This window comes from Anguilla anguilla, chromosome 13 (genome assembly GCF_013347855.1).
Source record: "Anguilla anguilla isolate fAngAng1 chromosome 13, fAngAng1.pri, whole genome shotgun sequence".
Classification (NCBI taxonomy): Eukaryota; Metazoa; Chordata; class Actinopteri; order Anguilliformes; family Anguillidae; genus Anguilla; species Anguilla anguilla.
Window position 1 is genome coordinate 2136651 of NC_049213.1, and position 15977 is coordinate 2152627.

At 44.9% G+C, this 15977-nt stretch overlaps 1 protein-coding gene across 12 annotated transcripts in view; it reads left to right on the forward strand.

Annotated features, from left to right (window-relative positions):
* The window catches only part of dock3 (dedicator of cytokinesis 3), a 312362-nt gene that overhangs the window by 97337 nt on the left and 199048 nt on the right, over positions 1 to 15977 (forward strand). For all 12 annotated transcript variants that reach the window (XM_035388217.1, XM_035388222.1, XM_035388223.1 and 9 more), the window contains exon 3: positions 4603 to 4643. In XM_035388217.1, the coding sequence (XP_035244108.1) occupies positions 4603 to 4643 (41 nt within the window). The remainder of the gene's footprint in view (positions 1 to 4602; positions 4644 to 15977) is intronic.

The following is a 15977-nucleotide window of genomic DNA, read 5'->3' on the forward strand; positions in this document are numbered from 1 at the left end:
ATCTGAAGGCTGTAAAATTGCAGTGAATGTGGGCTGGCGTTGGAGTGCTTCTTTTACTCTTTTATAAGGCACATCTGGTGCATGAATGTGATGCCATGCCACTCTCTGGAGGTCACACAAGGCCTTTGCTTCAGGAAAGAACAGTGCTGAGCATTCTGAATTCCAGATACTCACTCTCTCTTTAGGCACGCAAGGTTCCCATTTGTGAAACTGGTTTTCTGCAATCTCATTAGTTTTGGGTTTTGGTCAGTATTATGTTACGGTATATAACACTAGGCTTGGGCCCCTGTTATCTCGATCTGCTTGTGTTTTTAAAAATTATTTCTGCTATTGTGTTTTGCTGCATGTTTGCTTTCAGTTTAAGTTGTCGTTGGTGTATTTTTCTGTTATATGTTGCAGGTGGTCAGGCAGTTTCTTTTCTTTGTTATTTTTAACACCTTTTGAGTAGGGAAGGTGTTTGGCAGAAGACTTTCTCCTTTTGCTTTGCCTCGGCAGGGAGGGATAGTGCTGGGTTTTGTTGTAGGTGAGGAGTAGCGTTGCTCTGGCCTGTCTACTGTATAGATGGTCCTGTCAGCCTGGTGAGGTTGTGTGTTGTGCTGTGTGTGTGTTTGTCTTATTGTTTGTGATACATTTTCTCTTTTTGTTATCGTATGTAGTCCTTGACTCCCTTTCTGGTTTGTGACATTTGTTTTGTGTTGCTGTCCATTGTAATCTCCGGTTATTGTAACTCGGGTTGTCCTCTGGTACCTAACAGCCTCATAGCACCAGAAGGCCATGAGCCTGACAGGAGAAGACAGGGGCAGAGAGACCCTGGCTGGATGGTGTGATTCTTTACACTCACCAGAACTTCAGCTCCTCAGTTCCTGTGCTTATTCTGCCCCCTCTCCTTCTTAACTATTGAAGGTTCCAGTTGGAAACAGGAGCTTATGTTACAGAATTTTCAATGTCATGGTGTTGTTCTTGGTTACGCTCCTTCATAACATTTTCTTAAGATATTTTTGTGTGGAATGCTTTGGATTAAACACTAAGGAGACAGAACCATCAGCGCTTGTTCACATCTGTTGGGTCTGTGGAATATGTGGTGTAATCCCTGGCCGGGACTTCAGTTGCATTGCTGTGCGCATCATCCACAAGACTCTTATTATTCCACTGAAGGCCTGGGGGTGGAGAGCTGATGACCTCAGAGTAAGAGGAACAGGGCTTCAGTTCATCAATCTGGCACTGGCAGAGTTAAATTTCAAAAAGAAATGGGGGCGGTCATAGTTCCTGACCCAGAAGCTCAGGACTCACACATAGGAGTGACACACCTCTGTGAGGCACGGCTGGAAGTTATACCTGTACACTCCTGGTAGGTCAGTCCTTGGCATGGATGTTGGTTTCCTTTGGTTTTGGTTTGTAAGAGCCCAGATGACCCAAACCTTACACAGTGGTCAAGGATGACTGTGCTCCTAACCAGAAGCTTCCTGAATCCTGAGTCCTGAGAACCCCTGTATCCATCCGCCACTCAAATCCTGATCCGCAGTGCTGACCGTCGCAGTCATGGATGTGGAAAGAGCTTGTCTTACATCTTCTGACAAAGTTGTACTGGACCTGCAGTCAGTGGCAGTAAAGCAGCTTCTGTGGTGTTCCCAGAGAGCCCCGCTGAACCAGCCATTCAACAGCCGCCCAACAGCGCCAAGTCCTGCAGCCCACCCACGGATAGCTCGCTATCCCGAGAAGGGCTTCTGTGAACTCCTGCCCCTGATAGCATTGGATCTCAGTTCAGTTCAGTTTTATTTCACTAGCGCTTTTTATAGACACCCTGTCACAAAGTTGCTTTACGGAGGAAACGGAAAGGAAAACTGAACAAAAGCCAGGCCTGAATCCTTAAAAAGTGAGCAAGTAAAAAAAAAAAAAAAAAACTCTGAAACGGTGGCGAGAAAAAACTCCCCGATGAGAAGAGATCTTGGAAGGAGCCCAGCTAAGGAGGGGGAGCCCATCCTCCACTGGCTGGCATGGTGTGGTTGTACAGATAGAATGAATTGTAGCAGAGCTGCAATGAGAAACCCCTGATATCCATCTCCTGGGAACCTGCACAGATCTCCATCTCCAAAACCAGGAGAAAAGCTGCATCACTGATCCATCCCTGGCATCAAATAGGACCGCATATGTTCGCTAAATTTTGACTGCGTACAGATGCATTTGGTTTGTGATGTATGCTCGTTAAATTCATTTACTGCACTATACTTGAAGGAACATAATTTTCTTTGTTATTTGTAGATATGACGCTGATAATACTAATTAATAGATATTATATGAATCACCCGTGCGTATGCTCTGAGGATCTTCTGAGTAACCCTTCTTCATTCTTGATTCTATTTTACTTGTTTATTTTTTGATTGTGTTGTGCTGTTCTGTTCTTTAATCTCCAGACTAGAGCATTTACTTAAGTACTGCATTGATAGGAACTGTAGAAGCTACTGACTGTGATCTTGACTTATTTTGATGTTAAACATGGATCAATGAACATCCCCATTATAGATAAAGTCATTGTTTGTCTGTTGTTTGCTCTGCTGACTGAAAGGACTGAAAGTAACTCCCTCGTCCATCCTCAGTACACCAGGATGTGGGCTTGTAAGTGCCACTTGCATTATGGAAGTCCAGCTTCCCCGCATATCCTCCCTATAAGTTCATCTCAGTCAGCATCAGGAAGTCCCACACTGAAGCCGTTTCAGGCGCCATGAGGCCTGAGAGCTGATGTTGAATTATGAATAGACCAGGGGTCCTGCGTGCCACCACACCCCCGCTCCACACACTCAGCTTGACGGTGTTTCCACGGTCACAGTGGAGCCAGGAAGGTGACAAATTGAAGAGGCTGAAATAATGATTTGATCTGAGTCTAATAAGTACTTAAATTAAAAATGTAAATGAAGTCAAGCCTCATTACAGACTTGCACGTCTGAGGATGATCCTTAATCAGCACATCTGAGGCTGGTCCTTAATCAGCACAGCTGAGGCTGATCCATAATTAGTGCAGCTGAGGTTGATCCTTAATCAGCACAGCCGAGCCCGATTCTTAATCAGCACAGCTGAGGTTGATCCTTAATCAGTCTAACTGAGGCTGATCCTTAATAAGTGCAGCTGACGCTGATCCTTAATCAGCGTAGCTGAGGTTGATCCTTAATCAGCGTAGCTGAGGTTGATCCTTAATCAGTGCAGCTGAGGCTGATCCTTAATAAGTGCAGCTGAGGCTGATCCTTAACCAGCGCATCTGAGGTTGATCCTTACTCAGTGCAGCTGAGGTTGATCCTTAATCAGTGCAGCTGAGGCTGATCCTTAATAAGTGCAGCTGAGGCTGATCCTTAATCAGCGTAGCTGAGGTTGATTCTTAATCAGCGTAGCTGAGGCTGATCCTTAACCAGCGCATCTGAGGTTGATCCTTACTCAGTGCAGCTGAGACTGATCCTTAATAAGTGCAACTGAGGCTGATCCTTAATCAGTGCAGTTCAGGCTGATCCTTAATCAGCACAGCTGACGCTGATCCTTAATATGCACAGCTGAGGCTGATCCTTAATATGCACAGCTGAGGCTGATCCTTGATCAGTGCAGCTTAGGTTGATCCTTAATCAGCACAGCTGAGGCAGATCGATCCTTAATAAGCGTAGCTGAGGCTGATCCTTAATCAGTGCAGCTCAGGCTGATCCTTAATGAGCACATCTGAGGCTGATCCTTAATAAGCATAGTTGGGGCTGATCCTTCATCAGTGCAGCTGAAGCTGATCCTTAATAAGTGCAACTGAGGCTGATCCTTAATCAGCGCAGTTCAGGCTGATCCTTAATCAGCACAGCTGAAACTGATCCTTAATGAGCGCAGCTGAGGCTGATCCTTAACACGCGTAGCTGAGGCTGATCATTCATCAGTGCAGTTGAGGCTAATCCTTAATATGCACAGCTGAGGCTGATCCTTAATCAGCACAGCTTAGGTTGATCCTTAATTAGCATAGCTGAGGCTGATCCTTAATGAGCACAGCTGAGGCTGATCCTTAGTCAGTGCAGCTCAGGCTGATCCTTAATGAGCGCATCTGAGGCTGATCTTTAATCAGCGCAGTTCAGGCTGATCCTTAATCAGCACAGCTGAAGCTGATCCTTAATCAGCACAGCCGGTGCATCTCGCCTTCTTCAGACCTGTTATAAAGGGACAGATTTCTGTGCTTTTGGGGATGTGATTTAAATGGACACAGATGCTGTGTGGGTTTTCAGTCTCTTCTACGACCCTCTTTTCCTTTTTTTTAAGGAATTAGTCAGCCCGTGGGATGGCTTATTTAGATTTTGGTTCTGTAATGTCTGTCCTTACTTTGACTGAATGTGATTTGTAGATCAGACTTTGTGTTGAAAAAAAGTCATCACCAATTGGTGTGATGACAACCCTTGGCGTTGTGACACATTCTTGTATAACAGTTTTTACTCATTAATCTAATGCATGGATAATACGTTATAAAAAAGTTGCCTTAAATTGTCTAACTTTGGTTTTGTAGGTTTGTATATGCCATAAAAATAATTAATTATTTTAAGCAATACACATGCATACAGTTTTTGTTAATATACACATCTTGGTCTGTTTCAGGATGGTACCGAGGATTTTCCACCAGGAAACCCACAGCTAAGGTAAATAAACCCATAATCTCTCCTGTTTCTATTGTACTTCCACATGGATTTAAAATGAATATTGCTAAGCAGTGCTGTGTGTTACCTTTTGTGCTTTTGTGGATATGCTAAATTGCTGTAGTTTTACTCTTTGAGAGACGGTGAAGACCGTTACTGTTCAGTCACAGAGACTATAGAGACCAGAAATGTTGTTTTAGTCACACAGTCTATAGAGATCAGTTATGTTTCAGTCACAGTGACTGTAAAGATCAGTAATGTTGTTTCTGTCACAGAGACTGTAGAGATCAGTAATGTTGTTTCAGTCACAGAGGCTGTAGAGATAAGTAATGTTTCAGTCACAGGGACTGCAGAGATCAGTGAGGTTTCAGTCACAGAGATGGTAGAGATCGGTAATGTTTCAGTCACAGAGACTGTAGAGATCAGTGATGTTGTTGTTTTAGTCACAGAGACTGTAGCGATCAATAATGTTTTAGTCATAGACTGTAGAGAACAGTAAAGTTTTAGTCACAGAGACTGTAGAGATCAGTAATGTTTCAGTCACAGAGACTGTAGAGATCAGTAATGTTTTAGTCACAGAGACTGTAGAGATCAATAAAGTTTTAGCCACAGAGACTGTAGAGATCAGTAATGTTTTAGTCACAGAGACTGTAGAGATCAGTAATGTTGTTGTTTTAGTCACAGAGACTGTACAAATCAGTAATGTTTTAGTCACAGAGACTGTAGAGATCGGTAAAGTTTTAGTCACAGAGACTGTAGAGATCATTAATGTTATTGTTTTAGTCACAGAGACTGTAGAGATGAGGAAAGCCTGACTCCCAGCCCAGGCAGCAGGGTAACCGCTGGTCCCTGCTTCTCTGTATTAATACCACACCTCCCTCTGCTGTTCAGGAGTCCCCTGGAGGGATGTCAGCTTCTGGTTCATAACCTGTCATTCACCTGTTTCACACAAAGCCGTTCATCTCGCTCCTGTCCACGTAATTTCATTATCCATTCATTCACTCTATTGGAAATCTGAGTGAGCAGGAAATCAGATCCACATCGTGTCCTCTATTGTATCATCTGTGCTGTGTACATTTTATTGGATATGAAAAGCTGGACATCCTTGCTCACCAGAAACCTTAGTGCGTCAAGACTTGCTTTCACAGCAGATTTAGACATGCTCACCCACACATGGGAGCTTGTACGAACACAACTTTTTAATGTATGAGAAACACTTAAGGTATTAATTAGAAGTGGATGTTTAATGAGGTTTAGGGAAATTTTGCTGGGCATTGGATCTTGACATTAAAAAAGAGTATATCCCAATAGTGTTTTCCCCGCAATATACTGCTGAAATCGTATCCTAGCATATGCAGCATTTCAGTTCATTTTAATAGAGCCTGTATATCAGATAAGCAGAACTAGAGCACTAGTTGCAGTTACTAGGCAGTTAATTTGCTTTCCTGATTTTTCCTATTCGCGCCATCCAATCAGATTTGGCTCCTGAGTTTCGAGTTCAGCGGCAGATTTAGAATTCGCTCCACAGCGTGTTTTGTAACGGAGAACATGCGTTTCACACCGCGCGCGACGGTAAGGAACAGCTCCGAGATCAGACGAGCGTTCCTTTCTCCGGCGTTTAAAGAGAGCGCAGCGTGAAACAGGCTCGCGAGCGACCCGCGCTATATCGGGACGGCCCCGTTGTGCGCGGGCGAGCAGCGCTCTGCGCGCGAGAGATACGCCGGTGATGCAGTCGGTGCCGGGGAGGAGACCGATGGAACCGGAAAACTGGTTTAGCCGTCATTTAGAAGGGCAGGTTAATTAAAAACACGCCGTTTTCTCCTGAAACGGCCAGCCTACGCTCTAAAAAACAACGCACCGCCTCCAATCAAGAAAATTACGGCAGCCGTTTGTGTTGAGCTTTTTCAGTCATTTGTGCTTCGGGTAATATTAAGTAAATGTCAGACTAATACAGTTTATGTACAACTAGTGCTGTTTTCCTCCATATTTCTTCCAAGCTTAATTGTGTTGAACTTTCTTAATTATTCATGTTCATATTCATTGAGATATTAAGCTAAGTAATCGTAAATATTAAGTTGATTCGATATTTTTTCATTTCCACTCAAATCTTTTGCAAATAGTTGCTTCAGTATTTTTGTTTAAATTACTCTTTTGAGAAACAAGATATCATTTAGAGGATTCAACTTTTTTTGTTTTTATTTGGTGAACTATGGGGGTCCATCCATGACACACTACAGAAGATCTGAAGTTTGTTACAGCATACAATCCAGCTAATGAACTCTGTAAGGAACAGGCAGGAATTGAACTTTGGTTGCCTGTGTGAGAGGCAGTTGTGCTAACCCCTGAACTTAAGGTGAAGTCCTTTAGGCCCAACTTCAGTGCCTGCGTTGATTCAGTGGGGAGTAGTAGTGTAGCGATCCGCTCAGTATGCTGGCTAGCTGCTTGGCTAACCGTGAGCTCATCTTTACTGTAGCGATTAGCACTGCTCAGTATGCTGGCTAGCTGCTTGGCTAACCGTGAGCTCATCTTTACTGTAGCGGTTAGCACTGCTCAGTATGCTGGCTAGCTGCTTGGCTAACCGTGAGCTCATCTTTACTGTAGCGGTTAGCACTGCTCAGTATGCTGGCTAGCTGCTTGGCTAACCGTGAGCTCGTCTTTACTGTAGCGGTTAGCACTGCTCAGTATGCTGGCTAGCTGCTTGGCTAACCGTGAGCTCGTCTTTACTGTAGCGGTTAGCACTGCTCAGTATGCTGGCTAGCTGCTTGGCTAACCGTGAGCTCATCTTTACTGTAGCGATTAGCACTGCTCAGTATGCTGGCTAGCTGCTTGGCTAACCGTGAGCTCATCTTTACTGTAGCGATTAGCACTGCTCAGTATGCTGGCTAGCTGCTTGGCTAACCATGAGCTCATCTTTAGTGTGGCGGTTAGCACTGCTGCTGCTAAGCAGGACAAGTGAGTTCAGTGCAATAAAAAATTATGAAGATGTAGCCTAATCATCTAAGTGATTTATTTATTTTAATTTCTTAGAGGGCAATTTATACAATAACATTGAAACAACAATTTGCAAAAGATTTAAGTAGAGATTAAAAAAAGATTACTTGCAGATTCAGCCTTATTCTAATGATTAGTTAGCATAATATCTCAATGAATATGGACATGAATATTTAAGTAAGTTCAATGTAATTAAGCTTTTGAATAAGGAGAGAACCTATATTGGTCAGATTTAAACTAGCTGTGTTAGTCTGACAATGATAGGCTCATAGCATTTACTTAATAATACCCTGCATAGAAATCACTCAAAAACTGCAATGCCAAATGTTGCTGTATTTTTTTTGAGTAGTGGCAGTGAACTATTCTTCAGAGTGCAGAGGCTGACTTTGCATTATGTGTTAAATAGCAGTTGTTAAGTCATAGGTCTTCATGGATGTATGTGGTTCTGTATTTGAATTTTTAAACATAAACCAACAATCAGTTTATTGACACAGATGCAACCATTCTAAATCTGAAATGATACACAGTTTAGAAAGTGCAATCTTGCCTCAGCAAAGAGGAAGCATTAAGCTAATGTTCTTGAAGTGTTTAAATAAAAATGAAACATACTACACTAACTCAGGAAACTGAGATGCATTTACTTTTACCCCAGTATGTGTTTTATTAAAATGTTTCAAGAATTGTACAGAAACACAAAATAATTCACCTAACTTTGATTAAAGTTTACCGCAATTCATATTCTTTCAGGTTTTGTTGTGTATCTGGCCACCCGACTGAGAATACTGGAATAACCCAGATTCTTTAGATCAAATGCTGGACACAGTGTTCGAGGTCGGGGTGGGGGTGGGGGGGGTAGTGTGGCCTCAGTAGTTTGTCATAGTAATTACATTATGGCCCTCTGCAACTATATAGCAACCTGAATTTTGTAGGTTAAATAAGCTGATAAATTCAGGGTGGCCTAAATTTGCTGAGTGCCCTAAGTGTAAATGTAATTTATGGCGAGTAATCTTTTTCTACTGAAATCTTTTGTGAAATGTTGTTTCAATATTTTTCCATTATTTCTTTCTGGTCCGGGTGCCTATAGAAGGCATATTGAGAAATGAAGGCTGCAATGTTGTATAGATTTATTCTATGGTGGCCTCTTAAATGTGATTTTAATTTTCTCATATTAAAAAACAAGTAAAACCATGTAAAAATCTGTTCACAGTGCTCAGTGCGTCCTGCTTGGGACCACTCAGTCCAGGCAGCGAGGGGTTAACGCGTTAGCCGCTGGGCAGCGCTGGTAGTGATGCTGCTGCTGCTATGCGTGACCCGGTTCCATGCAGTCTGAGAGCCTGAGAGTGAATAGCCAGCTAGCCCCATCCATCCATTCAGCTAGCCCCATCCATCCAGCTAGCCCCATCCATCCAGCTAGCGCCATCCATCCAGCTAGCGCCATCCATCCAGCTAGCCCCATCCATCCATTCAGCTAGCCCCATCCATCCAGCTAGCGCCATCCATCCAGCTAGCGCCATCCATCCAGCTAGCGCCATCCATCCAGCTAGCCCCATCCATCCAGCTAGCCCCATCCTTATTTCAGTGGTTAATAAACTATACATGGTGCTGTTGGACTTTTTACCTCATCGGCTGTTAACAGGGTGAAGGACTGTCTGTAGAACGAGGGTTAATTTACAATCGGTTGCTTTATACATTTTTTTTAAAATGGCGGTTCGCCTGTCAGGCACTGGGGTTCCTTGAGCGAGCATCTGTTTCTAGTGTGCATACTCCGGATCAATGTTTACTGCCAATATTAAAATGATTAGGTACTGTTCTGTATATTGCTGACTTGGGTTTAACTGCAAGTGCAATAAAATTAAAAATATGTCAGACTTAACATATATTTAATGGGCAGGGTTCAAGACAAATGTTTTACTAGTTAAGTGAAAATCCAGTCTTGCTTTGAGAGGCTTTTGAATATGGAATTGGCTTTGACAGTGGCATATGTACCCTCCTATCATGTTTGCCGATGAAACACCAGTTTTTTAAGGACTGACATTTTCAAATGATTTGCCTTTACAGGCAAAAAGTTCACCCAACAAAAGCTGTTGAAAGTCTAATGCTTGTACTGACCTTTTCTCATGGAACACCCAGATAATATACGAAGGGGCTTTTAAGTTATATAATATAATACGATATAATATCAGCTGGGAAAGAAGCCTTCAGGCATGTATTCAGAATTATTACCTCAGAATCAGCGATGTTCCTCCAGGGCTTCAGATATCTCCTTTAAGTGATGGCTGGGCAGGCCCTGCTCATATACCTCTGGATATTAAATATAAATAAATATTACTCTGGAAGAAATGGTCAAAATTAGTTTTCAATAACAGGCACCATCTACAGTAAGTGTAACTTTCTAAAATGATAGCAAAACAAAAGAAAGACATCCACTTATAACAGGGTGAAGTGAGTAGACTGGGCGTAAGTGCTGAAACCAAAGAGCTTTGGCAAACTGTACTAGTAATTAACTCATTAAATGGAAACACAACAATAGACTTTTTTATGGCACATTCTCCTGGACTGGTTTGGGTGCACTAATACCTTTAGAATTAGTACGGTGGTTTGAGGAACATGAAGTTGAAGTTATTGATATGGCCACAGCCTTCTCTGTCACCGAACAGGAACCCAGTCAAGCACTTATGGGATATTCGGAAACAAACTTTTGAAACTTTGTTATTTTCATCCATAGGCTTAGTGTGAGTTAATTGACTTTCTCGAGAGAGAGTAATGTTGTGTTCCTCTTGTAGAATTCAGGATGCTGGTAGACTCTACTGTGCTGTGAAAAAGTATTTGCCTTCTTTCTGACTTCCTCTGTTATTGCATGTTTGTCACACCGAATGGTTTCTGATCTTTAGACAAAATGTAACATTGGACAAAGGGAAACTGAATAAACACAAAACACATTTTTAAAAAATAATTTTTTAAATTTTTTATTTAATGAAAAAGTTATCTAACACGCATATCTCCACTTAGTGTGAAATATGCAGTAATAGAGGAAATCAGGAAGGGGGAAGATACTTTTTCACTGCTCTGTATAGAGTCACAGGCAGGCTGTACTGGTCTCTCTTGGTGGCCGAGCCCCCTGTGAAATATCTCTGTCCTCTGGGTGCAGGATGTGGGGCAGGACATGAGGCAGGTTGTCAGGCAGGACGTGGGACAGGATGTGAGGCGGGACGTGGGGCAGGATGTGAGGCGGGACGTGGGGCAGGATGTGAGGCGGGGCATGTGGCAGGATGTGAGGCGGGATGTGGGGTGGGACGTGGGGCAGGATGTGGGACAGGATGTGGGACAGGACGTGGGACAGGATGTGAGGCGGGACGTGGTGTGGGACGTGGGACAGGCTGTAAGGGTTTTGGGGTTGGGCAGGACGTGGGACAGGCTGTAAGGCTTTGGGGTTGGGCAGGACGTGGGACAGGCTGTAAGGCTTTGGGGTTGGGCAGGACGTGGGACAGGCTGTAAGGCTTTGGGGTTGGGCACTGGCCTCAGGATAGACTCCCACCAGCAGACTGTGGGCAGAGAGGGTCATCTCCCCTCGTTAGCCAGTGCATAATGAATGAGACCCGGGTCATAATCATACACAGAAGCAGTAGAAAAATAAACTTGAGCTACCTTTCCTGCCGTCACAGTTTCTAAATCACTTTAAACCAGTTCATTAACCAGTAGACTGGCGTTTGATACCATGTGCCAGGTTCAGTAGTAACACAGGCTGTGTATTGCTCAACCCAGGAAGTCATGTAGGTAGACATTAAAATAATGGATGCCAGGGTCTTAATTTGCCTGATATCATGGAGAGACAGCACTCATTTTCATAATGGAGGGCAGTGGTGCCTGCTGAATGTTGAATGATGGATGCTACTTTTTTAATAGCAACTTGGGATGTTCTCAGATCCACATTGATAATACAGTGTGTGCTGTGTTAGCCAAATGGAAATAAATTGCCCTTCATCAATATTAATATACTGTTAATATCAATATTTATGTACAGTGTTTAGTTCCTGTCATACCTCTTTCTCATACAGTAAATTAGTTTTGTTGAGCTGGTAACCCAGCAGGAGCCTGCCATGGCCATGTTCTTGGCCTTTCGTTTGTTGAGAAGGAAAAACAAATAACATTATTCATTTTTATCAACAAATTGCCACTAGCGGCACGCTCTAAAAAAGAGTTCAGTGGCCTTGTAAATGTGAGAATGATAAAGTAAGTTACGATGTCTCGATGAAATTACTGAATATCACTGAAGTAATTATTTTAGTTAAGCCTTTTATAAAGAAATGGCTATAAGACCAAGTAATTTTGTTTGAAATTTACTTTTATTTTTAAAGTTTATTTCATGAAAAGAAATGAATCACATTGCTTAAATATTGTTAAACAGTTTGTTGAAATTTACTTAAATTATTGAGAATAGACCAGGTATACTGTTTGATATAAGAACTTAATATTATTAGTCATTCCAGATTGAAAGATAATTTGTCCTGAAGTAGCCTACAATTTAAGAAAAATAAGTAGGCCACTGTTCTCGAGTTTCCACACACTTTTTTTTGTGTGCAGCGCAGCATGATTCAGACAGACTGATATTGTAAAATAAATATTGTCACAGTTGCTGAAAAGTGTTAGAGTAGTTAAGTGTGCTTAGCAGTAGCTTCAGTGTAGGTGGTTGTTGTGTCAGCCCTATCGCTCCTGCCCCCTAGTGGTACGGCCACCGGCGCCCACAAAATGATAATCAAGCAAATATCCACAGTTTATTAAAAATGGGCCACAAACACGCCAATTTGAGGTCAGCGCCTGCAACAGACTCCATTCTGGCCAACAAGCCCACTTGTTCCCTTATCAGCACTCAGGGAAATCAATAGCAGTAAAATAATAGGAGCCTTCCCATCTCCCAATCACTGATTACTCTGTGACCCATGTCAACTGTTTTTTTGCACTTTCTACAGTTACCCAGTCTCATTTATTTTTGCATGAAAAAATTGTCTACCCTTTCAGCTTTCATAACAGTACGTCAGATCAAATAAATTATTCTGAAAAAGGTTATAAATGTCTATATGTAATGCACTTATAGTATATACAATACTGGCTCTTTTGTCTATGTACATGTGTCTCTAATCCAGAATGCCTCTGCTCGCATTCAAGCTAATGATGTGTTGACTAGGTCAGGCGCTGTTTTCAACTCAATCCGACAAGAATCCTGACTGGTTTATCAGCCCCATGCTCTCTTTAAGCGAGAAATAAGCAGTTCGCTTCTTCCAAACTGTTACAATGTTGTCATAAACATGCAGAGTTTGTGGGGATATTGCAATAATTTGGAACATCATAGTACATAATTATGATGATGATAATTTGGCTGTGTACCCTTTAATAAAATCTGCACTTCAACCACATTTGAATAGTTCGATTACAAATTTAAAATTATGGAGTATGGAGCCTAATCAAAAAATATATACTTTTGCCCCAAACATTATTCAGCTCCCTGTAGATCTACTATACATCTGCTTTGTGTTCATACAGATAGATAATTGCAATACATCTGATTTGTGTACATGTATCTACAGTGCGTCTGATTTGTGTACGTGTATCTACAATACATCTTACTTTTGATTTGATTCATAAATGATAGGCGGAAAATGTTTGGCCTGGGGGCCCCATTTTGTGAAAAGAAGCAGACCCTTGGGAGGAGGCAGCTGAAGAGCTAACTGCTGTAAATAACCGGCTGCCATTTTGCGCTTATCCCGGTGAGTAATGGGAACCGTGAAACGATACGTTTTGACAGAGGTCCCCCTTAATCTTGAGAAATCTGCGGCGCTCTTAATGGGAAACGATGACGAATAGGCAGTATTTCAGGGCCCGGTAATGGGAACGCGAGCCTCAGAAAGGGCGGGGGTGAGTTACGCCTTTTGGGTGGGCGGGAGCGTGAGTTACGGTCGCAGCGTATGGGACTGCCCCCCCCCCCCCTCTGGAGGTGGGCTGTGATTGATCTTACAGGCCGAGTGGCGATGACGTTTCTCCTCGGTCTGGGAGCGTGAAGGAAGGGCACGCTGTTACACACGCTGTTACACACGCTGTTACGCACGCTGTTACGCACGCTGTTACGCACGCGGGCTGTTACGCACGCGGGCGGGTGAAGCGTGGTGGCAGCGGCCGTTTGGGTTTCAGCAGCGTGTTCACGTCGTACCGTCACGTAGCGTTTACCTGAGCAGTGTTTACCTGTGCAGCATTTACCCGCTCCCGTCTGCGCTCAGTGTACCCGCTCCCGTCTGCGCTCAGTGTGCCCGCTCAGTGTACCCGCTCCCTTCTGTGCTCAGTGTGCCCGCTCCCTTCTGCGCTCAGTGTGCCCGCTCCCTTCTGCGCTCAGTGTACCCGCTCAGTGTACCCGCTCCCTTCTGTGCTCAGTGTGCCCGCTCCCTTCTGTGCTCAGTGTGCCCGCTCAGTGTACCCGCTCCCTTCTGTGCTCAGTGTACCCGCTCCCTTCTGTGCTCAGTGTGCCCGCTCCCGTCTGCGCTCAGTGTGCCCGCTCCCTTCTGCGCTCAGTGTACCCGCTCAGTGTGCCCGCTCCCTTCTGCGCTCAGTGTGCCCGCTCCCTTCTGCGCTCAGTGTACCCGCTCAGTGTACCCGCTCCCGTCTGCGCTCAGTGTACCCGCTCCCGTCTGCGCTCAGTGTGCCCGCTCCCTTCTGCGCTCAGTGTACCCGCTCAGTGTGCCCGCTCCCTTCTGCGCTCAGTGTGCCCGCTCCCTTCTGCGCTCAGTGTACCCGCTCAGTGTACCCGCTCCCGTCTGCGCTCAGTGTACCCGCTCCCGTCTGCGCTCAGTGTGCCCGCTCCCTTCTGTGCTCAGTGTACCCGCTCAGTGTACCCGCTCCCTTCTGTGCTCAGTGTGCCCGCTCCCTTCTGTGCTCAGTGTACCCGCTCAGTGTACCCGCTCCCGTCTGCGCTCAGTGTGCCCGCTCCCTTCTGTGCTCAGTGTACCCGCTCCCGTCTGCGCTCAGTGTGCCCGCTCCCTTCTGTGCTCAGTGTACCCGCTCCAGTCTGCGCTCAGTGTGCCCGCTCAGTGTGCCCGCTCCCGTCTGCGCTCAGTGTGCCCGCTCCCGTCTGCGCTCAGTGTGCCCGCTCCCTTCTGCGCTCAGTGTGCCCGCTCCCTTCTGTGCTCAGTGTACCCGCTCCCTTCTGCGCTCAGTGTTCCCTTCTCTCCCCTACACATTTCTTTCCTTGTGCCTGTGAGTATCTCCTCAGCTTAGGAGTGTGACCCCCCCTTCCTTGCCGAATGCCATGAGAACTCTCTTGTTGGTTTTCCTCGTCCCTTACTTCCTGTGTGTTTCTGATCTCTGGGTCCCTTACTTCCTGTGTGTTTCTGATCTCTGGGTCCCTTACTTCCTGTGTGTTTCTGATCTCTGGGTCCCTTACTTCCTGTGTGTTTCTGATCTCTGGGGCTCATGTTTTCAGGGGTTCACACACTGATCCCATGATTAATGAATGTTCCCTTCCCTTTAGCCCTGGACATGGTCCTCAGATGAAATCATTAACGAGGATAATTTCATTATGCAGTCCCATTACTAAATGTGCGCCTGCAATCGCATTCCCCCGGTCACAGACAGGGGGCGCTCCCGCGACTGGGCTCACTGAATTAATAGCATGTCAGCAGGTCAGGTTCTTCCACTCCGTGTTGCATTGTTTTAATAAGCATTTAGAGTCTGAACTTTTTTTTTCCTTTTTGAATTTACAAAGTAACCTCTTTCTGCCTCCACTGCCCGCGCCTGTTAAGTATTGACTCCCTAATCAAAGACGCAGATGAACAAACAAACATTCCGCAGATTTCAATGGAAGCCACACAATGAAGCCTAATAAAAGGGCTTCTGTCTGTCTGACAGGAGAGTGACGAGCTTTTTCTTCCGCCCGAACAATACACTGAGAACAGCAGAGCCGGGCTTAGCCCGGGGGGGGTGAAATTATGTTTATGTAATGAGCGCTTTTTCGAGACCTTCAGTCCCAGACGTAATTTTGTTTCATCTAAATTGCAGGCTTCCGGCTGAACAAGCTGCGATTACGCTGCTCTGTGGCTTTTCTCTCCGCTCTTCTGAAGAGCGGCGCGGAGTGGAAGTGGGCGTGGCAGGGCGCGAGTGTTTCGGAGCGCGTTCCCTCCCGCGTTTCCGAGCGATCGGGCGCCGGTCTCCCCCCCCCAGGGCGGCTTCGCGGCGCGCGCGTCCGTGGGATTGTGGGAAGGGCGCTCCTCGCCGTGGCGCTCACTGAGTAGCGGCTGAGGAACTGGAAGGTGGCGGATTTGCTGTCGCCCTGACCCCGAGCATAGCACTTAACGGAAAACGTCA